Source organism: Melozone crissalis, unplaced genomic scaffold, assembly GCF_028551555.1.
Source record: "Melozone crissalis strain CALT ecotype California unplaced genomic scaffold, PUWL_Pcris_2 ptg000045l_1, whole genome shotgun sequence".
In the NCBI taxonomy this organism is placed as follows: domain Eukaryota; kingdom Metazoa; phylum Chordata; class Aves; order Passeriformes; family Passerellidae; genus Melozone; species Melozone crissalis.
The window spans coordinates 2,431,901-2,452,987 of NW_026535823.1; the positions used below are offsets into that span (position 1 = coordinate 2,431,901).

General features: G+C 58.3%; 3 protein-coding genes across 4 annotated transcripts; 2 read left to right on the top strand and 1 right to left on the bottom strand.

Moving 5' to 3' along the window:
- Positions 1-1,219: 1,219 nt before the first annotated feature.
- Positions 1,220-3,721, bottom strand: HTATIP2 (HIV-1 Tat interactive protein 2). Its single transcript, XM_054286246.1, has 5 exons — positions 3,563-3,721; positions 3,378-3,485; positions 3,143-3,280; positions 2,309-2,370; positions 1,220-1,724 (listed from the first exon to the last, which is right to left on the bottom strand). Exons 1-5 carry the CDS (start codon positions 3,719-3,721, stop codon positions 1,499-1,501), a joined length of 693 nt encoding a protein of 230 aa, XP_054142221.1. The 3' UTR covers positions 1,220-1,498.
- A 679-nt stretch (positions 3,722-4,400) lies between these two features.
- Positions 4,401-9,955, top strand: LOC128943338 (1-phosphatidylinositol phosphodiesterase-like). Of its 2 annotated transcripts, XR_008483690.1 has the most exons (3): positions 4,401-4,729; positions 4,970-6,157; positions 9,874-9,955. XR_008483690.1 is itself a non-coding variant. In XM_054286244.1 (2 exons), exons 1-2 carry the CDS (start codon positions 4,571-4,573, stop codon positions 6,083-6,085), a joined length of 1,275 nt encoding a protein of 424 aa, XP_054142219.1. In that variant the 5' UTR covers positions 4,401-4,570; the 3' UTR covers positions 6,086-6,158. The 2 variants fall into 2 exon arrangements, 1 of the variants encoding a protein (XP_054142219.1); XM_054286244.1 differs by lacking the exon at positions 9,874-9,955 and having other exon boundaries at positions 4,970-6,158.
- A 1,258-nt stretch (positions 9,956-11,213) lies between these two features.
- On the top strand, positions 11,214-20,425 carry SELP (selectin P). Its single transcript, XM_054286238.1, has 16 exons — positions 11,214-11,280; positions 13,486-13,875; positions 13,972-14,079; positions 14,187-14,369; positions 16,332-16,517; positions 16,652-16,837; positions 16,973-17,158; positions 17,611-17,796; positions 17,928-18,113; positions 18,255-18,440; positions 18,570-18,755; positions 18,913-19,098; positions 19,231-19,350; positions 19,741-19,771; positions 19,983-20,038; positions 20,179-20,425. Exons 2-15 carry the CDS (start codon positions 13,488-13,490, stop codon positions 20,035-20,037), a joined length of 2,373 nt encoding a protein of 790 aa, XP_054142213.1. The 5' UTR covers positions 11,214-11,280; positions 13,486-13,487; the 3' UTR covers position 20,038; positions 20,179-20,425.
- The last annotated feature ends 662 nt before the right edge of the window (positions 20,426-21,087 follow it).

Sequence of the window (21,087 nt, forward strand, 5' to 3'; positions counted from 1 at the left end):
GCCTTTAGGATGCTTTCTCACATCTTCTGTGGCTTGCTTTTCACCTGGTTTTTCCAGAGCTTGAATTCTTTTTTTTTATTCTCTCATCTCAATTTTCCCTTCTTTAAGGTCCTGCCACTTCAGATGTTCATTTGCACTCCCTCGTATAAGCACGTGCCCTTCTAATAAAAATCTCTTTGAGCGTTGAGTGCACCATGCCTGTGTAAGCCAGTGTTGCAGGTGACCAGCCTTTGTGCTCCTCATACTCGCATGATGCTGACCAGCCTAGCTCTCATTTCCCTTTGTGCACTGCTCTCAAGGTGTTTTGCTCTCACTGGGACAGTCTTTATCAGTAGCTGTGGCTCTGTGGCCTCTTTGAACTGAGCCCCTCACATGGCTGAGGAGTTGCCTAGGTGCAGGCCTACACCGTCTCACTGCCTGCACCAACTTCCTGAGGCCCAAGCCAACGATGGAAATGCTTGTGTAGAAGGAGGAGATGAGATCTAGGCTCCCTCCGTTTGCCACATCCAAGTCACTGACACAGGAGCCGTGGGTGAGGTCAGAGAATCCTGGAAAGCAGCGTTACCCGGAGCACTGGGACTCTGGCCAGCAGGGAACTTGGGAGTCACGTATGTTCTGCATCCCCTGTGGGGAGCCACTGAGTTCCTCGACCCCGAGCACGAGGCCTGAGAGCAGCCGGGGCCTGGGACACTGCCCTGCTCCTCGTGCCTGCTCCCCTTCTGGCACCTGGGCAGGAGCAAGCCCCCTACATGGTGTGCACAGGGCTGACCTCAACTTTTGCACACGCAGAGCACTCCTGGGAAAACGGGGCTGGGCTCAGGCTCTTTCGTGCCCGCAAGGAAAGCCCAGAGGGACGGGCGTTTGCAAGTACTTGCATGGTGTTTCTGTGACTACAGGTACCAAGTGGCAGGCCAGGTGTGAGCAGCAGCGTCCCTAGAGCCCCGCACCCTGAGCAGATGAGCCCAGCAGTGTCTGCACAGACACTCCTGGCGCCTCAGCAGCTGCTGCTGAGCATCCAGGAGCTCTGCTATCCAAACAGCACTGGTGCCACCATGTGCTCTGTCAAGTGCAGCCTCCACACAGGCAGCTGCCTTCCTGTGCCTGTCACCTGCCTGTGAGCATTCTCTGAAGTGACACGATCTGAGCACATGAGGCTGAGGCTGGGTTATTGACATGTGGGTGACAGACATTATTTCAACACAAAGCCGGCACAACCAGATCAGTCACAGGGTTTTATTCAAGGCCTGGATTACATCATCTTTACCCGTATTTGTATTATGGATCCAGGCAGCAGAGCACATTGTTTATCCCCACCCAGCAGCCAGCACCTGCATTTTTGATCCCTTGAGAGAATCAGCCAAAGTGCAAAGAAGTGGATGTACCTCTGGCTCCACGCTAGCCATGCAAGCACCCCACACCTCTCCCATGTGTGCGTTCATCCTCAGCCCAGAGAGCATCTGAAGAGTGAACCAAGCTCCTGCGTGTCATCCCTGCTGCCCTATGTGCCCTGCTGTGGCACTGCCTTTCCTAACTCATGGATGGCCCTGTTCTCCAGCACCTTTACCTTGCCCTCTCCTGGCTGCAGTGCACAGGCCACCATAGCCCTGGCCACCATTTCCACAGGCACTGAGTAAGCGGTGGGGAACAGCTGAGCCACAGCGCCCAAGAACTGCTGGGCTATCCACTCCATGGGCCGGGACTCCTGGCGCCTGCACAGCAGCACCCTGCAGAGCAAGCAGGTGAGGTGGGTCAGCATGAAACAATCCACGGTGAGAGCCAGAGACTGAGTTCTCCAGCTGCACCAGGGCCCAGACAGGCTCCCTGAACTGACATGGGCTTTGGGGTCTTGACAGGGTCATGCAATGTGACAGAGCTGAGCCCTCGGACACTAAACTCCTTTCCCCACTGTGCTGATGAGGGCAGAATTCCAGTTCTCCTAGGTATCAAGAGCACAGTACACCGGAAAGGACACAGGAGAGTGTTCCCTCTCCATATGGTCAAGGTCCACCTGGAGCTAAGCTCTGACCTATGTGCCTCAACCTATGCTTTCAGCCCAAAGCGCCTGTCCTTGCATGGTGCATGGCACTAGCAGTGGAATGGGCCATAGGAAACTGCAGAGATTGCTCCCTGCAGCACTGGGAAGCAGTCTGCTCATCCATGAGCTGCATTTGCCTCTGCTGGCATTCTCCACTTCCCTCCCCAGCCCTACCCTCATGTATCCTTTCTCTTCCTCCATCTCCCATTGAAGCATTTCCCTGCTGCCCTGGCAACCCTGCACCCTGTGCCCTCCCTCCTCCACACTACTCACGCTGGCCGGAGAATGGTACAGTGATCAAAACCAACAGCCTGGACCAGGTTTTCCACTTCTCCCTGTCAGAGCCGCCAGGCAGGACGAAAGGAGACAAGGATGACTGCAAGCACCATCCCTGCCACCCCCATGAACAGTCAGGAGAGGGCTGCTGAGCCGAGGGCAGGGTGGCACTAACACACACGTGAGGCTGGAGTAGGCCAGGCAGGGATCAGCTCTCCAGGCCAGGCAGCCGGGGCGAGGGCCTGTGGTGGACACGGACCACGGCTCAGCAGTGCGCCCTTGCAACCATCACTAAACTGTGCTAAACTGCAACAGGCTGCTCCGGAGAGCATCTGGACTCAGCATCCAGCCTGGGGATGGATCCAGGTGGCACAAGGCGCTGGCAGGCAGCTCTGAGTCCAGCAGGTGTTGGGAGCTGCAGCACACAACACATGGACAAAAAAGCTTTTGCGACGGGTGTGGTCCTCCCTGGGGAGCCTGCAGGCCTTCCCTCAGGAGGTAGTTCATGTCTCACCTGGCCACAGCCCTGAGCTTCCCACATAGCTGTGAAGCTATACCAATTTAAGGCTGGGGAACTGTTGTTGGGCTGGAGACCCCAGCAGATGTTTCTGGAGTTTGAGGAGGGAGGCAGACGCTGCATTGTGCTGTGCTGCTTTATAAGAAGCCAGTTGCACAGCTGTCCAGCCAGCCCCCTCCCTGTTCCCGCAGCAGCAGGAGGACCCCCAGAGCCATTTGCATCTCTAAACCTCAGCTCCTGCTTGCTTCCCGAACCTCCTGGCATCCCATGATTCCTGCACGAGCATCAGAAGCCCACCCCAGCAGCCCCCTCACCTTCACGCGGAGGTAGAGGAAGCGGCTCTGTGCGTTTGCCCCCCGGGAGGACTGCAGGATAAAGTGCTTGCAGCCCCCTGCCCGCGCCAGCTCGGCTGCCTGCGCCACGTAGTCCCGATCCACACGGACAAAGCCATCCTGCGGGGAGAGGGGAGGGTCAGCGGGGCAGGGAGCGGGCAGGGGAGGGGACAGGCGGGACCCCTGCTCGCCCGGGGCTCAGGGGGTCCCCACTCACTGCGCCAGCCTTGGCCCTGGTAGTGCCCAGGCAGCAGAAGCCCACGTCGTGTCCCTGGAAGGCGGCGGCGTGCTCGCCCAGCCGCTCGAAGTCCACCACCGCCTGCTCCTGCGGGAAGGCCGAGGGTCAGCGCCGCCGGCCCGCTCCCCGCCGCCACGGCCAGCCCTGTCCCCCGGCCCGCGCACCACGGCCGCCTCCGCCTCGCCCAGGCTCAGCCGGCGCCGCCCGATCAGCGTGACCCGGACGAAGGCCCGCCGGGCCAGCAGCTCCCGCAGCAGCACCCGGCCCGTCTCCCCGGAGGCGCCCAGCACGAAGCAGCTGCTGCCGCCGCCCGCCGCCGCCATGCCGAGAGCAGCGGGCGGGGCCGGGCCGGGAGCGGCTGCGCGGCCGCGCTTCGGCTCCGCGGGCGGGCGCTGCGTGCCCGGGCAGCCGCGGGCGGGCGCCACACCGGGCCGTTGCCGGGGCCCGGACGGGGCTGCCGGGGCCCGGGCGGGGCTGTCGGGGCGGGGGCGGCCCTGGGACCCCGGCTCAGCCCGGGCGCTGCTGAGGGAAGGTGCCCCTTGGCCGGTCCCCGCGGGCTGTTCCTGCAGTGACAGGACAGAACGCCCCCCGAGGATCCCTGTGCCCACCCAGCTCAGGCGGAGGGGATGCGAGCTGGAGGGATGCTCGGAGGGGTCTGTGACCTGTGCGGCGGCTCCTCTCCAAACCCCGCTGTGCTCAGCACGTGCTGCCGGCCGGGGTGCTCGGCAGCTCTGTCCCCTGGGCAGGAGGTGGGTCACTCCCCGCCGGGCAGCCTTGCAGTGACTCCACTGTGAAGTAGTCCCTGGTGCCTGAAGAGCAAGGAGATGAAACCCCTTTCCTTAGGAACTCTCACTGAGCAGATCTTGGGATGTGCTGGCAAGCGCAGACCCCCGCTCTGGACACTTTCTGTGCTTTGTCTCTCTGATAGGGACGACGCCAATCCTCACCGGGGCGGTCCGGGTCCCACCGGGACACAGCTCTGGAGCAGGCATGCAGGCTCTGCGCAGCCATTCCCGTGGGCAGCATCAAGGGGCCCCGCGGCACCACGATCCCGTTTGTCCTGATTCCTGGGGAGGGAGGTGCAGAGGCTTGAATGGCTGCTGTCGGGATCAGCCAGGTGGTTTTCCAGCCTGGTGTGTCTGTCAAGTGCGCTCCTTGGCCGAGGGCTGAGGATGAATCCCAGGTGCACGTGCCATTTGCGAGGCAGGACGCGCGTCATGACAGTCACCGGGTTAATGGCTGGCATCCCGCTCCACCTGCCAGTGTGCCGCCAGCACCCACGGCCGTGCCCTGCTCATTGGGCTCTGCTCCACAGCCACAGGCAAACCCAGGTGCGTGAATGAGGGGGAGGCTGGGGCGTACCAGGGCTCAGGGGTACTGGGACGGGTGCTTGAGAGTGGCAGGAGAACAGTACAGTGTGACAGAAGTACAGGCAGCAAAGTATATGGGGCGCATGTGGTCATAGGGTATGGTGTGTTCTAGGGTTTTATAGTACGGTGGGGATGCCACTGGGAGAGTGGGATGGGGATATATGCTCCCACCGCTCATGGTCTGCTTCTCCTCCACGGCAGGGCTCTGGGGGGCCAGCCAGGTGCCGAGGTGCCTGCTCTCCCGGCGGCATGGAGACATGGTCCCGGCGCAGCGCTGCCTTCGACTGTGTGCCCCAGCCGGCAGCCTGCTGCCCTGACTGGATGGCGGGGCTCCCCGACGCCCTGCCCCTCTCCCACCTCTCCATCCCTGGCACCCACGACTCCCTCAGCCTATTCGGTGGCCGGCGCCTGCGGTGCCAGAGCTGGGGCCTGGAGGCCCAGCTGGCGGCCGGCATCCGCTTCCTGGATGTGCGCTGCAAGCTGTCGCGGGGGGAGCTCCGCATCTACCACCTCTGCACCTTCCAGCGGGCCAGCCTGCGCGGCGTCCTGCGCCGCACCCTGCGCTTTCTCCGCGCCCACCCCGGCGAGGCCGTGCTTATGCGCATCAAGGAGGAGTTGCCCATCTTCTCCCGGCCCGGCTTCGCCGCCCAGCTGCACCACTGCCTGCTGGAAGAGGGACAGGGCTGCGTGTGGTGCCGGGAGGAGGTGCCCACGCTGGGCCAGGTGCGCGGGAAGATAGTGGTGCTGGAGGCGCTGGCGCGGGAAGTGCTGGGCATCCCCTACGAGCAGCTGAGCATCAGCGACGCCTGGAACGTGCTCTCGCTGGAGCGCAAGTGGGCCCGGGTGCGGCGGCACCTGGAGAAGGCGGCCGGCGGAGACCCCAGCACCATGTACCTCACCTTCTGCTCCGGCAACGGGCTCTTCACCTGCCCAGAGGAGGTGGCCCGCTTTGTGAACCCCCGCTGCTGCCAGCACCTGCGGCGCCGGGCCGGGCAGCCCGTGCGCTGGGGGGTGGTCATCATGGACTTCCCTGGCGCAGGCCTTCTCCGGCTCATCGTGGAGAGCAACGGCCCGCGGGCCAATGGACGCGGCACAGCGGCTCCCGGCACCCCCACGGTTCGGGCCCGGCACCGCCGCGGCACACGGGAGCGGGGCCGCGGCCCGCACAGCCCCGCACGCTGCCCGCGCCGCTGTCCCTCGGGGAGGACACTGCTCCCGGCCCCGCGCCTCTGCCCGAGGGCCTCCGGGCCTGGGGGGCAAAAGCGGGATTCCAGGCCTTGCAGAGCACCGGGAAGCCTTCGTGTGACGATGGTGTGACAGCCGCGGAGGCAGCAGAGAAGGGCCGGAGCCGGGCAGGCCGGGGAGCTGCGCCCTGCCCTCAGAAGCCAGGTACGGTGCCGGTACGGGGCTGGGCCGCCTGAGTCGCACAGGGCAGCAGGGGTGGGTAGGGGTAGAATGTCCTGCCTCACCTCCTGTCGGGCCAGTGAGTCCTCCCAAGATGCCTCTCTGCAAAATAGTCCTTTTCCTTAAGGGTAAATAAAAATAAAAAGAAGCTAGGAAAGCACTGCCGATGTTGCCTTGCCATTTCCTGTCAGAAAAGTGGAGAAAAGACGTTTTGCTTTTGCTCCTTAGATGTGAAGGATCTTGTACCCCTCTGCCCATGGATGAAGCACTGTTAAATTGTTGTCTGTGACCATCTTGCTCTTAAAGCAGTGCAGCAAGAGGTCACAGGAGTAAGAATTAATTTCAAAGGTGACAACAAGTGGCTAGGAACAGCCCTCCCCTCATTGTTTTAGCTTTTGTTTCTTTTTTGCAGGGGTTTGCCCCAGAAGTCAGGACTCTTAGGAAAAGCCAGCTGCAGCAAGGGCCACCCACCCTGTGCATGGAGCGCTGGATGGCCACAGAGGCAGCGACTCAGACAGGGCTACCCTGTCCCTGGGGTCACACACCAAGGGATGCTGCACTCGGCAGAGCCCAGCAGTTTGCAGCAGCTGGGGCAGTGCAGACAGGGCACTTTGCATCTCTACATAAAAAAAGACTTTAAAACATGTTGTACCAGTGCCTGCCCTATCTGCAGATAATAGATCACTAATCCAAATAGACAACACAATAACTCCTTTGAGCAGAAAGGTAACCAAGATCCCAGGGGAGAAATCATCACCTAGGAGAGTGTCTGCTGCATCACTGGCAGCAGCCGAGCCAGACAGGCTGTGTGCTGAAGCAGGGAGGTGAGAAAGAAAGAGGAACCTTTAGAAGAAGAAAGCTCGGCCTTGGCCTGCCAGAAGGGGAAGAATGTCCTCAGGTTGCTTCTGTCTCGGGTGAAACACAGCTGGGCACAGCTGGAGGAGATGCCACAGCAGTTCCTGGCCCGAGGAGAGGATGTCTTTTGCTGTGCAGGGGCTAGCCTTGGCTAGCGACACGGCTCTTGGTGCTGAGTTCATCTGCTGCCCAGGGAGGGGAGCTGGCAATAGCCCACAGCAGGTGATGCAATAGTACACAGCAGGTGACAGAGGTGACAGGCAGAGGAATCTGGCTCCGGTTTTGCTATGTGAGATGGGAGAAGGTTGAAATCTCTGCATTAAACCAGACATGCTACAAAAGCACTGGTGGTGTCCAAGGTGAGGGTGGCCTGGTTCATTGGCTGCCAGTGCCTCCTGTGCCTGGGCTGCCCCCACACCAGCCAGTGTGGCTGGTCCCACTGTCCTGCCAGGAGGATGGGTTCTTCTGGGGCAGGGCCAGGTGAGCAGTGGCTTGTCTCAGCGTTCCAGGGATGCACAGTGCCATGGAGAGCCAGGCAGGGCAGAAGCAGGGCAGTCACAGTTCCTAGGAGCTGTAGGCTGAGTGGTCTGGCTGTCACGCAGGGCTGCCCCTGGATGTGGCACATCCCTGCAGCTGCACCCCAGCAGTCTGTGCCCATCCTGTGCCCCAGCTCGCTGGCAGGGCAGAGGTGCCGCCTGGGATTCCCCGGGTGGGCAGAGTCACTTGTTTACTCCCTGTCACTCAAGCAGTGAGATAATGTCGGTGTTATCTATGCCCCAGGCATCCTGTTTGGCAAACCCTTATCTGTGCCGTGCACATGTGGCCGGTGCCAGGTGCCAGGGAGCCGGCAGGCAGCACGGGCAGGGGTACCCGTGTGACAGTGATGCCCAGTGAAAAGGCTCTCCAGCACCAGCTTCCCAATGAAAGGGAGGAGGCAGAGAACTGTCCTACAGCTGAAGTCAAACAAACATCTCTGAGAGGGTCTGGATAGGGTGGGCAGGAGCGATTTGCCCAAAACTACCCCTATATCCCACAGCCAGGGCTGTCCCAGCACCTCAAGGTCCCTGTGGGTGCGGGCTACAGGGTACCTGCCCCTGGACTTCTGCTCCTGGCTAATCCTTGCGATCATCTCAGTCCCTCCAAGCCAGGGTAGTACCCTTAATGCGTCTCCCGGTGTCCAAACGCTTTCAAATTGTGAGAAAGATTTTATCAGGTGCTGCTTGAGGCGGGGCAGCAGCTGATAAAAGGGTGGAGGAGGAGGCTCCGGCTGCTGGAGCTGTGCGCTGGCAGACTTGCCCAAAGGCACTCTGCATCTCAGGGCCGGCCTCTGGGTTAAACGCGTTCTGGGGACCTGTGGTGGAAGGGATGTCCTGCCCGCGATCAGGAGATGCCCCTAAAGCCTCAGGGAGAGCCGCCCGTGTCCCCAGGGGAGAACGGAGGGATGGCAGCGGCGGGGCTGCACCCAGGCGTGTGTGTCCTGGCCGGCAGCACCCCAGAGCCCTGCCGGGCGGGATCGGGTGCCTGCGGTGCCTGGTGAGCCCTGGGGCTCCCAGGAAGGTGCCCGCTGTATCGCGGGCAGCAGCCGAGCCGCCGGGCCGTGTCGGGTGACTCGGTTCCTGTGCGGTTTGCGGGCACATTGCACAAGGAGGGGAACACGCTGTGCCAGCCTGGGGTGGGAGCCTCTGCCCCAAACAACGCGCGGCCGTGCCCTTCCCCAGGGGCAGAGCCCGCGGCACGGCTCCGGAGCGCTGAGAGCATCGCCCCGAGGGCTGCTCAGCACTGGGGCACAGCAAAGGAGGCGCTTTTCCATGCCAGTGCCTGGGTCTGGAGGGACAGGGCAGGGGTGACACAGGAAAGGGTCTTTGTACCTGCTCCCTTGAGCCCATGCTGAGCAAAGCCCTGGCTGGCAGCTTGCCTCGTGTCCTCAGAGGGATGGCTGGGGGTACAGGATGCACCATCCTGACACCTGGGAAACCCCCACACTGTTCAGCCCCTTCCTTGGTGAGCAGAGCAGCAGGAATCCAGCAGGAGCATGTGCTCTGCAGCATCCTGAATCCCTTCCAGGGAAGCCAACCTTGGAAATAACCTGAGATGTGAAAGGGCTCCTGGTGATTAACCAGCTCCCAGCAGAGCTGATTCAGGTCTTCTCTCCCCTCTACCATGTGTACTTTTTTCCACTACCTGCCAAGCAAGCCTCCATCCTGCCAAGTATCCATTCTGCCATGTAGGACTGCCTCTCTGAACCCAGGCATGGGGCACCTGCCTCCACACAGAGCTCGAACTTGGTCATTTTCTGTCTTCGCAGCAGCAACAGCCTCTGCATCTCAGACACCTTGATTCCATTTTTAAAGCAATACCAGCAACTATTTGTAGTTACAAAAATAAAGGTGGGAGTATTTTTTTCTACCGCTCTGCCCTGCCATGTTGGGTTCCAGCAGAAGTGAAACTGGCAGGGGCACAGCCTTGAGGCTGTGTACCCATGAACATCCCTCTGAGTCCCAGCAGTCTCTCACCTGTAGGAGGGGCAGCCCCCACCCTGCCAGGTGACCCTCAGCACTTGGTGCTGGTCTCCTCCCCAGCAGCTGCCCCTCAGCCTCTCTGCCTGTCTGGCTGCTCCTTCCCTTCCCATAACTGACCACTCTTGGCAGAGGAGCTGCTAGAAATCAAGTGTTCCTGAATTACTGGGTATACAGACTCAGCAATTCCATAGAAAGAAACAACTGCATTAAAACATTTTTCAAGGAAGAGATCCAGAGACAGGAAACAAGGTTCATTTATATTGGCCAACGATAAAATAATTATAGTGGGTTATGGCTCTTGTGGAATGGGTTCCTCCTTTTGTCTAGAATGTCCTGGTGGAGCAGCATCAATTTCTTTGGAACTGGAAAATGCATGTGACCTGCATGGCTCTTGTTTGGCTTTAGCTGGAAGTGAGCAGAGTAATTTCTGCAGAAAACCCGGCCAAGGCAATTCTACTTACAAGCAGGACAGGGTAAGAATTATAATTATTATAATGATCCAAGGGGCGGTGGACACAATTAGACATGTTCCTGAAACACTGGTGGAAGTTCCTAAAGGATGTTAATAAGTCAGGGGGAAGTTCCTCTGGCATATTCCTGGACCTTTCTCATAAAGACTTAAAGGCAAAGACAGAAAATACATTGTGTAAGTAAGTGTTTATAAATGGTATATGAAGATTCACAGCCAGAGCAAAACACCTGCATGCGAGGAGAGTGTCTGGCATGGAGCTGAGAGGTGGTGAGCCACTGTCCTACTCAGCCCACGAGGGACCTCATCACACCTCAGCCTCCTGTCTCCTCCACCAGTGTGGGTGCTGCCACATGGACACAGTGGGTCAGAGAGGTCTTGGTGCTCTGGGCATCATGGACTGGGGCTGAACACTTTTCAGGGGGCCCTTCTCCTCCTTCTGGGGTGCTTGGGCAATCCTGGCTTGTTGTGGGTCATTCCTGTGGCTGTCATGTCCCCATGGCAGCGGGGATGCAGCCAGCTCCTATGCCATGGGGCTGCTGCCAAGCTAGGTCCATGAGGACTGTGGCCAGTGCTGACCCCACTGTTTGCCTCCAGCCCCGGGCTCAGAGAAGGGTTTCTTGGGGCTAGAGAAGGAAGGGGAGGGCGGGGGTGTGGGGCAGGATGTGGGCTGGCAGCGGGGCTGGGATGGGAGGGGAAGAGGCCGGGGGCAGGGAGCTGCAGGCTCGGAGGAAGCGTGAGCAGCACTGCCCACTGAGGGACAGCCGCTGCGGGCTGGGCACGGGGCAGCCGCGGCACCAACATGGTAAGAACTGCTCCTTTCCTCGGGCATGGCTGAGGGTCTGCCTGGACAAGGGGATCAGGGGAGGGCAGGGCTGTGGGCAGGCACTGACAGGAACCACAGCTGGGGGCTGTGGGACACATGCACGCTGGCCCGGGGACACCCTGCCCGAGCGACCCCAGGCTCACGGGACACTGCCAGGCACGCAGGGCACTGCAGAGGAAGATGCCAGCCCTGGCTGGGCAGGAAGGGGCTCCAGGGCACAGGACACCGTGTGTGCCTGCGTGCCAGTGCCACGAGCGACTGCCCTTGCGTGAGCCAGGACTGCCTGGCAGTGGTGTGGGTGCACGTGTGAACCCCTTGGGATGTGCCCGCTCATGTCTCCCTCTCTGTCAGGGCGCTGCTGTGGGACTGCAATCTGCCACGAGGACACGGACTCTGGGCTCTCCTGGCACCTCCCTGGGCATTGCTGCCATCACATGGGGTAAGCCACCCACTACCCCCTCAGTAAGCCCAGTGTGACCCTGCTGCCAAGGAGTCTGCAGGTGTGAGAAACTGGAGAAATGCAGCATTGTTATTTTGGGGGCTCAGCGGCCCATCCCCAGGGCTGGATCCCTCTGGGCTGGGAGGGGGCTGGCCCTGCCTGTGCCAGCTCCCTCCAGGCAGACTGTGCTCCCCCAGGAGGGGCCAGGCCATGGCTGAGGTCCCTGCAGGATGTTTGGTTCCCCAAATGCAGCGTGGCAGCTGGTACTGTGAACTGTACTGCAAACCGGAGAAGGGCAGGGCAGCTCTACCCACCGCCCACACCCATGCCCGTGCTGGGGAGTTGGGCATGGATGGAGTCACAGGACCATGGGTGTGAGGGTTCATAGCACAGCTGGGGCAGCACCACACAGAATTAGAGCTGCTAATTGACATCAGGAGTACAGAAACTAACTTGGTTTTGCTGCCTGTAGGGTATTTCCTTCACATACTGGCATTGCACAGAGCAAAACCTACTGGTGCCTGCTCTGTTCCTGGAAATCCTCTGTGAGCTGAATTATTTTCCTAAGAACCTTAGTGACTGAGCTAAGGAACGGAAATGAGGTAAGTGCAGTGTCAGGAGGAGGCTGAGATTTGGCTCTGAGAGAAAACCAAAAGGCAAAGGCACCTCAACTGCTGAGCACCACCCTAGGAAGAGGTATCAGGGCTGCCACAGGAGCAAGGGGTCAAACCACAGGAAAACAGCACTCATTTGGGGGCTCAGCACCAGCTGGGGCAGGGACAAGTAGCATAACACCAGGGAGATGAGCTGTGCCATAGAAAGGGTGTAACTGGTGGAGCTGGAGGAAAGAGGTAGGAGAGCATGTGGAGGACAGACATGGAGCAGATGTCAAACTTTGGTCCTTCTCAGTTTGGGGATGGGCTGTGTGAGGGTAGCAGCCTTGAGCCGTGCTGGGGAGCAGCAGGGGCCAGGAGGAGGTTGGTGGGAGCTGAGGATGGGGCAGGCTCCCAGAAGGTGCCTTGAGTTCCTGTCCTGCAGGCCCAAATTCCCAAAAGGTAAAGAGGGAACCACATTTTCCCCAGCTTCAGTTCTGTTGAACAAAGAGGATAGTTTGCTCTTTCACAAGAAAAACCAGACAAATTATGGGAAATTACTTACAAAATTGTATAACAATGGATCAAAGTACAGCCCTAATTAGACATTTAGAAGACGTGTATTTGCATCTCATCTGCAATGCCTGGATCTTTGCACAACTGCAGAGTGATAAAATGCTCTTCTGAGATACAGCGTAAGCCAGGCTGGTTGTTTGGAGCAAACTTTGATCCTCATCTCCCTTTCTGCACAGATGGAGATATGATATCCTCACATTACTTTCTGCAGTTGTGGAGATAGCTGCTCCTGGGAGAATGGAGGAAGCTTCTTTCTGTGGCTGAAACCCTTTGATTGCATAAAGTTGTGGTGTGAAATGCTGTAAATAAGAGCAGAGTTTCAGCAAAGTGCCCTTCATTTCTGGGTGTGGGTTCCAGTTACTTTCTGGCTTTGCCCTGCCTGCTGGGTATGACCATAATATGAGCTTGTTTTTGAAAGACCTTGTTTTGCAACACTGAGTTTTACAAGACTCTAGACCATCTCTGTCTCAGATGAGCAGGTTGGGGTCCAAATGCTTTCGGGGGTGAGGGCATATTTGCTGCTCTGCCTTGCTCCAATCTGGCTCTCATGTAGTGGGGTAAAGCAAGAAAAGTATACACATCTGCACTCAAGGAAGGAACTGTGTTTATGGAACCATCTTGAAGTGGGACTTTCCTCTTTGGGAAGCTTTTGTGGGCAGGGGAAGAGGGCCACTGGGCTGAGCTTTCAATCCTTATGTTGGAGGAGGGCTGGCATCACTGCTTGGGGCTCTTCTGCCTCCTGTGCTCTGCCTGCCTCATTCCGTGCTGCCCCATCTCAGCCTTCACCCTGTCACCTCCACCTTCCTTGTCCCTGTGCCATCCCCCTCTGTCCTCATCTCCTTCTGCCACGTGTCTACCCATGGAGTCCCATTCTCATCCACAGTCACCCCTTCATCCAGTCCTTTCACCCAGCCTGTCCCTGGCATCTCTTGGCCACAATGTCAGGCTTAGCCCACCCTCATGTCCCAAGAGATCCCACCCCTGACCCAGCTGCCATCCTTTCTGCACCAATCCCAGACCTCATCCTCTTTCCCAGGCATGGTGCTGTGGATGCAGGTGGGTGCCTGGACCTACCACTACAGTGACCAAGGGGACTACACTTGGGAGCAGGCCAGGAATTTCTGCCAGACCTTCTTTACCGACCTGGTGGCAATCCAGAACCAGCAGGAGATCGAGTACCTCAACAAGAGCCTGCCCTTCCACGGGCGCTACTACTGGATCGGCATACGCAAGCTGGGCGGCATCTGGACCTGGGTGGGCACCGGGAAGGTGCTGTCCAAGGAGGCAGAGAACTGGGCCCGGGGGGAGCCCAACAACCGCCGCTCCAACCAGGACTGCGTGGAGATCTACATCCAGCGGCCGCAGCAGGCCGGCAAGTGGAACGACGAGCCCTGCAACCGGAAGAAGAAGGCGCTGTGCTACCGGGGTGAGCAGGGGCACTGCGGGCCGGAGCTGGGTTGGGTGGGCTGGGCACCTTGGCACGGTGTCAGCAGCTCCTGATGACCGTCCCCTGTGCGTGCAGCCTCCTGCCAGCCCTTCCTGTGCAGCCAGCGTGGCGAGTGCGTGGAGACCATTGGGAGCTACCGCTGCCAGTGCTACCCCGGCTTCCGCGGCCCTGAGTGCACAGATGGTGAGACATCCATCCCCACCCCTCCCTCCCTGCTGGAGAGTCCAAGCCCTGGTGACAAAGCAGGGTTCCGGTGCTCCTGATGGGCTGTGGCACCATGTCTCTCCCAGCTGTGCAGTGTGCCAAGCTGGAGCCCAAGGGAGTGTCCATGAACTGCAGCCATCCCTACGGAGACTTCAGCTACAACTCCACCTGTGCGTTTGGGTGCCACGAGGGATTTGAGCGGCGAGGGGCGGGCGTGCTGCGGTGCCTGCCTTCCCAGGAGTGGTCAGCAAACATCCCCACCTGCACAGGTAGGGCCTAGCAGGGGTTGGGGGTCTCAGGGATGCAGCATTGATGCTTTGGGGGAACCAGCCCCATGTGCCCAATGCTGTTCAGACAACTGTTGCTGTGCCCTTGTCTACTGTGGAAGCATCTCCTGGTGCTGCATCATGGGGTGGGATTCCCTGAGGAGGCTGCAATGGGCAGAGCAGCTGTGAGCTGTGAGGCCCTGTTCTGCCTGTCTGTCCCAGTGCCCATGTTTGCTGCCCTGAATCCCACTCAGATATCAGCACCCTGTGTGCATCAAGTGTGGGGTCAGGATGGTGTCTTGGCTCCTCTGTCAACTCTGTGGCAGTGTCCCTCACCCCTAGCCCACCTGATCTGCCTTGGGAAGGCATTTGGCATCTTGGGAAAGAGAAAAGAGGGGCTGCTGTCCCACAGCCAGGGGAAGGGTGTATCCTGGCAGGGGTGGGCCACCTTGAACAGGGATAAGGACTCATGAAATGAGGTTAGATTTAAGCTGGGTGGGACAGAGTGTGGCAGGAAACCACAAAGGAGAGAAAGCTGTGATATGTTATTCTGCAGGGGCAGAGAAAGTCTTCCTGTCAGTGGCTTGAGGGTTTGCAGCCAGGCACCAGGCATCCCAGAGAACTGTCAGGCTTTTTTGGGGGTGCAAGAGTCTTGCTCCAGCTTTCTTGTGCTGCTGTGTGGTACACCTACAGCCTTGCACAAGGATGGGGTGAGTCAAGCAGACGTGGGACACAACTGGGACTGGGAAGGAATGGGACTGGGAAGCATCTTTGTATATATATTCTTTAAAAAAAAAAAAAACTGCCTTGAAGTTAGTGCTGCCTGTGCTGGTTGGGCCTGTGGTCCAACCCAGGACCTTAGGTAGCTGAGACCAGCAAAACTGTCTGCAGCTAAGGGGAACAGGCATGGAGATGTGATGTGACTGTTCTGTAACCAGTATCCCCAGCAGGGGCAAGGGCAGGAGATGGCTCCCAATTTTGCAAAAATCCCCACTGACAAGCTGGGCTGAGCCTGTGTGCTCCAGGCTTTTTAGGCTCCTAGAGGCTTGCTTTCCCAGCTTGTTTTTTTCCTGCTGGCTGTAATATGATTGATTTTTTGTTTTATTGCAAACAATCAGATGAGTCAGTTGGTCGCCTGTGCTGGTAACAAAATGATGTTAGCAAGCATTGCCAGCTGGACTTACTCCAGAAACAAGCAGAGCAAGGCTGGTGGTGCAGCAAGGACTGTGAGGGGCAAGGCTGCCTGTCCTGCCTCAAACTCTGCCCCATGCTCGCCTGCAGCCATTGTGGGCCCATTGCTGGCTGGCCCCCAAAGGGGCTGGGTCAGCTGCGCCCACCTGCACAGCATGTTCACCAACAGGCACCTCTGGGGACTGGGAAACCAGAATTGCCTGTAAAATAGCTACAAAAGGAAAAGTCTACCCAGGAAAGTGCTTGGTGTCAGTTTGAAAGCAGAATGCAGTCTGTCTCAGCTGGCTGGGTGGTGGTAATGCCCTGCTGGCACTGACCTTTGGTGCTCCCACGGGCAGCAGAGCCACTCACCCCAGAAAACTTTGGGTATCACCCTGGCATGCAGCAAAACACACCCTGGGAACAGGCAGGGGAGGCTGGTATACAACCTCTTTAGCCATGGTAGTGCTTTACAGTCCCAAAGCTGTCCTCCTGTTACTGTGACAAGGACAGAGGCTGGTCTCTGCTCCAGTAAAGGGAAGGAGATGAATGGGACTGCAGCAGCTGTGGTCCTTCCTCCCAGGGGCTTTGGCCCAGGGTAGTGAAAGGGATAAACAGGGCTCTGGCAGAGCAGCAACTGTGTCCCCCTGAGGAAATCACTTGTAGGGCAGAAAAATCATTGCACCAACTACAGTTTCAAAGAGGTGAGTGTGGGTAAGATTTGATTTGGATCCAGCCTGAATTATTAGATTTAACCTCATTTATCCCATCCCTGAGCTCTGCTCTCCATTGCAGCCATCACCTGTCCAGTGCTCAGAGCTCCAGACCAGGGAGAGCTGAACTGTTCCCATGTCCATGGGGACTTCACCTTTGGCTCCACGTGTACCTTCTCCTGCCAGAGGGGGTTTGTGCTGAAGGGGCCGGAGAGCCGTGAGTGCACAGCCACGGGGATCTGGACAGGGGATGCAACAAGATGTGAAGGTAGAGCTGTGGCTGGAGTGCCAGCTGTCACTGGGCTTAGGGTGACACTGTGGTGCTCCCCAGCCCCTTGGTCCCAGAATTTTAGTCTCCTAGTTCCCAAGCTGCTGCTTGATGTGTACCTCTTCACTCTGCAGCAATTGCCTGCCCAGTGCTCAGTGCTCCAGACCAGGGGGAGATGCACTGCTCCCACCTCCATGGCAACTTCACCTATGGATCCGTGTGTGCCTTCTCCTGCCAGACAGGATTTGCCTTGGTGGGGCTGCAGAGCCGTGAGTGCACAGCCCTGGGGACCTGGACTGGGAACACATCACACTGTGAAGGTATTGCTGCTGCTCAAGGTGTCACAGGCCTCTGGTTCACCCTGAAATGTTCTCCAGTGTCCTGGTCCTTTCATTCCAACAGTTTAGCCTTGTAGTCCTCAGACTCCTGCTCAAAGTGCTTCTCCACCCCTGCAGCCGTCACCTGCCCAGTGCTCAGAGCTCCAGAAAAGGGAGAGCTGAACTGCTCCCACGTCCACGGGGACTTCACCTTTGGCTCCACGTGTGCCTTCTCCTGCCAGAAGGGGTTTGTGCTGAAGGGGCCGGAGAGCCGTGAGTGCACAGCCACGGGGATCTGGACAGGGGATGCAACAAGATGTGAAGGTAGAGCTGCTCCTGGAGCTCAGGGTGTCACTGGCTGTGGGGTGACACTAGGGTTTCCCCAGTCTCCCAGACCAAACAGTTTAGCCTTGTAGTTCACAGACTCCTCCTTGAACTGTTTCTATGTCCTTGCAGCAATTGCCTGTCCACTGCTCAGTGCTCCAGGAAAAGGAGAGATGCACTGCTCCCACCTCCATGGCAACTTCACCTTTGGCTCCACGTGTGCCTTCTCCTGCCAGAAGGGGTTTGTGCTGAAGGGGCCGGAGAGCCGTGAGTGCACAGCCCTGGGGACCTGGACAGGGGGCACCCCATACTGTGAAGGTAGAGCTGCTGCTGGAGCTCAGGGTGTCACTGGCCATGGGGTGACACTAGGGTTCCCCTGAGGCTTCTCAGGATGAACAGTTTAGCCTTGTAGTCCTCAGACTCCTGCTCAAAGTGCTTCTCCACCCCTACAGCCATTACCTGTCCAGTGCTCAGAGGTCCAGACCAGGGAGAGCTGAACTGCTCCCACGTCCATGGGGACTTCACCTTTGGCTCCACATGTGCCTTCTTCTGCCAAAAGGGGTTTGTGCTGAAGGGGCCGGAGAGCCGTGAGTGCACAGCCACGGGGACCTGGACGGGGGATGCAACAAGATGTGAAGGTAGAGTTGCTGCTCAAGCTGTCACTGGCCTTGGGCAGACCTTGGGATATTTTCTTTTTAGTTCTCTCATCACAAGAATTCAGCCTCATAGTCCCCAAGCTGCTGCCTGAAGAGTGCTTTTTGCCCTGCAGCAATTGCCTGCCCAGTGCTCAGTGCTCCAGACCAGGGGGAGATGCACTGCTCCCACCTCCATGGCAACTTCACCTATGGATCCGTGTGTGCCTTCTCCTGCCAGACAGGATTTGCCTTGGTGGGGCTGCAGAGCCGTGAGTGCACAGCCCTGGGGACCTGGACTGGGAACACATCACACTGTGAAGGTATTGCTGCTGCTCAAGGTGTCACAGGCCTTGTGTTGAGCAAGGGATGTTCACTAGAGGACCCTCTTGGTCCTGTTCTTTCAACAGTCTAGCCTTGTAGTACCCACATTTCAGCTTGAAAATGTTTCTCTGTCCTTGCAGCTGTCACCTGCCCAGTGCTCAGAGCTCCAGAAAAGGGAGAGCTGAACTGCTCCCACATCCATGGGGACTTCACCTTTGGCTCCACGTGTGCCTTCTCCTGCCAAAAGGGGTTTGTGCTGATGGGGTCAGACAGTCACAAGTGCACAGCCACAGGGACCTGGACAGGGGATGCCCCACGCTGTGAAGGTAGAGCTGCTGCCACAGCTCAGGGTGTCACTGGCTGTGGCGTGACACTATGATGTGTCCCCAGCCCCTTGGTCCCAGCAGTGTGGTCTCCCAGGCTCCTTTCTGAGCTGCGCCTCTTTACCCTTGCAGCCATCAAATGCTCAGCACTGACCACCCCCAAGATGGGCCAGGCTGCCTGCTCCCACGTCCATGGGGACTTCACCTTTGGCTCCACGTGTGCCTTCTCCTGCCAGAAGGGGTTTGTGCTGAAGGGGCCGGAGAGCCGTGAGTGCACAGACACGGGGACCTGGACAGGGGACCCCACACATTGCAAAGGTAAATCCTGTGATCTCACACGGATCTGTTGTAGCAGAGTGCTCTCCCCAGCACCCTGGCCTATGGCAGTTTATCCCCTGGCTTGCCAGCCCACACAACCCCATCTCATTGCCATCAGTCCTGTCCTCCTGATGCTCCTGCTGTGCTTTGTCTGCAGCCATCAGCTGCCCAGTGCTGTCCCCCCCCAGCAGAGGCCAGCTGAGCTGCTCTCATGTGCATGGGAACTTCACCTACAACTCCACGTGCATCTTTTCCTGTGAGGAGGGGTTTGTTCGGATGGGAGCAGAGATGCTCCAGTGTGAGGCCACGGGGAACTGGACCAGGGATCCCCCTGTCTGTGCAGGTACCCCAGCTCCTCTAGCATGTGGAAGTTCCAGCTTTCCTCCAAGGACATCTTGAATGTGGTGGAGGGGGACTCCAGGGGCTGTGAAATGCCGACTACTTTCTAACACATGGCTCTGTGGCTTTGTTTCAGAGGACGGTGCCTTCCTAAAGCAAGTCCTGGCTTACAGCAGTGGCTCAGCCCTGGCAGTAGCTGGTCTTGTGCTCTCTGGGGGACTCATTGCCGTCCTTGCCAAGAGGCTCAGTGACAGAGGTACAGAAATGCTTCCTGCAGCCCCCTCTAGCTTTGGCCAGGGGCTCTCAGGCAAGGTGGTGACAGTCCCAGGGGAGGGCTGGGGTGATCAGAAGCGTTTAACAGTGTGACTGCCTCCGTTCATATGTTTTATTTGCTGAGTTGTTTGGGTCCTTGGCAGTTGGTCCAGCTAAAAATGTCAGCAGCCAGGTTTGGAGGGCAGAGCCAGATAAACATCATCACTCTGAAGAAGGCAGCAAATCCTTGTTAAGGCAGCCCCACCTCATGCCTGCTCAACTCCGCTCAATTTCAGATGCTGCTGCTGCAGCTTCTTGTGACCTTCACTAAACAGATCTGGTTATTTCTTTTCTATGTGCTTTATGCCCATGGACATTTCAACACTGTTATCAGAGGAGAAGAGGAAGCTCCTGAAACCCACCAGGTGAGAGCTGTGCTCCGCAGGAGGGTGGCTCTGCCCTGTGACTGTCACAGGCCTATGTTCACCCTGCTGACAACCAGATCTGCCTGTGTGAGCAGGCAGATGCTCCTAGTTTTTTACGGGAGCATCTCTGGGGCCAACAGGGCTGTGCTAACTCCTGGCCTTCACACACTCCTGCACTCCCCAAGGTGACATCCTTGTGTTTGCCTTCCAGTGACCTGGGAGCGCCGGGCACTTTCACCAACTCAGCATATGATGCCAATCTGTGAGGTGGGGCCGGGCGAGACCCTCGCAGCACCCTGTTCAAAACTCACCTGGGTGGCCATCTTCCTGGCTGGGGTGCTCCTGGGAGGGGACACCCCTTGGGACTGGAGTGGGTAACACCAGCTCCATCTCACCTGTGCTTCCAGCCTGCCTGAGACTGAAACCTACTGTGTCCCCCAGGGCTGCAGGCCCAGCAGGAGCTGCTGTGGGAGCACACAGAGACTCCATGCCTGTGGTTGTTTGTGGTTGTAGCCTGGACCAGAGCTGCCCCTGGACATTGCCACCATGCTGCGTGTGCAGCATTCCCCTGGCAAGGGGAGCTGCCTCCAGTGCAGGCTGCTGGAGACCCACCAGGGGCCAAGAGCCATGTGCTGAGGGCAGCCTGCCACCCAGCCCTTGGACATTCCCCAATAGCTGCTCCACTCACGCTTCTACCAATGAGCTTGTGTCAGCGGGGTCTGAATAAATACCTTTCTCTAACTAATGCCTCCTGTGTGCCTGGTGTGGGGAAAAGTTTTCATTAAATAATGTGGCCAACACAACTAGGGAAGTGATTCTTCCCCTGGACTTGGCACCGGTGAGGCCACTTCTGGGGTGCTGTGTCTGGTTCAGGGCCCCTCAGTTCAGGAAGGATGTTGAAGTGCTGGAGCATGTCCAGAGAAGTTTATGAGGCTGATGAAGGGTTTGGAGCACAAGACTGATGAGGAGTGGCTGAGGGAGTTGGGTTGTTTTGCCTGGAGAAAAGGAGGCTCAGCGGTAACCTTACCACTGCCTGAAAGGAGATTGTAACCAGGTGGGGTTTGGCCTCTTCTCCCACGTTATTTTTGAGAGGACAAGAAGACACAGCCTCAAGCTGCGCCAGGGGAGGTTCAGGTTGGACATTCACAGGAATTTCTACACAGAAAGGGTGGCCGGACACTGGACTGGGCTGCCCTGGGAGGTGTTTAAGGACTGGACAGGGCCCCCAGTGCCATGGTCTGGGTGACAAGGGGGTGTCGGGTCATGGGCTGGGCTCGCTGATCTCAGAGGTCTTTCCCAGCCGAGCTGCAGCTGTG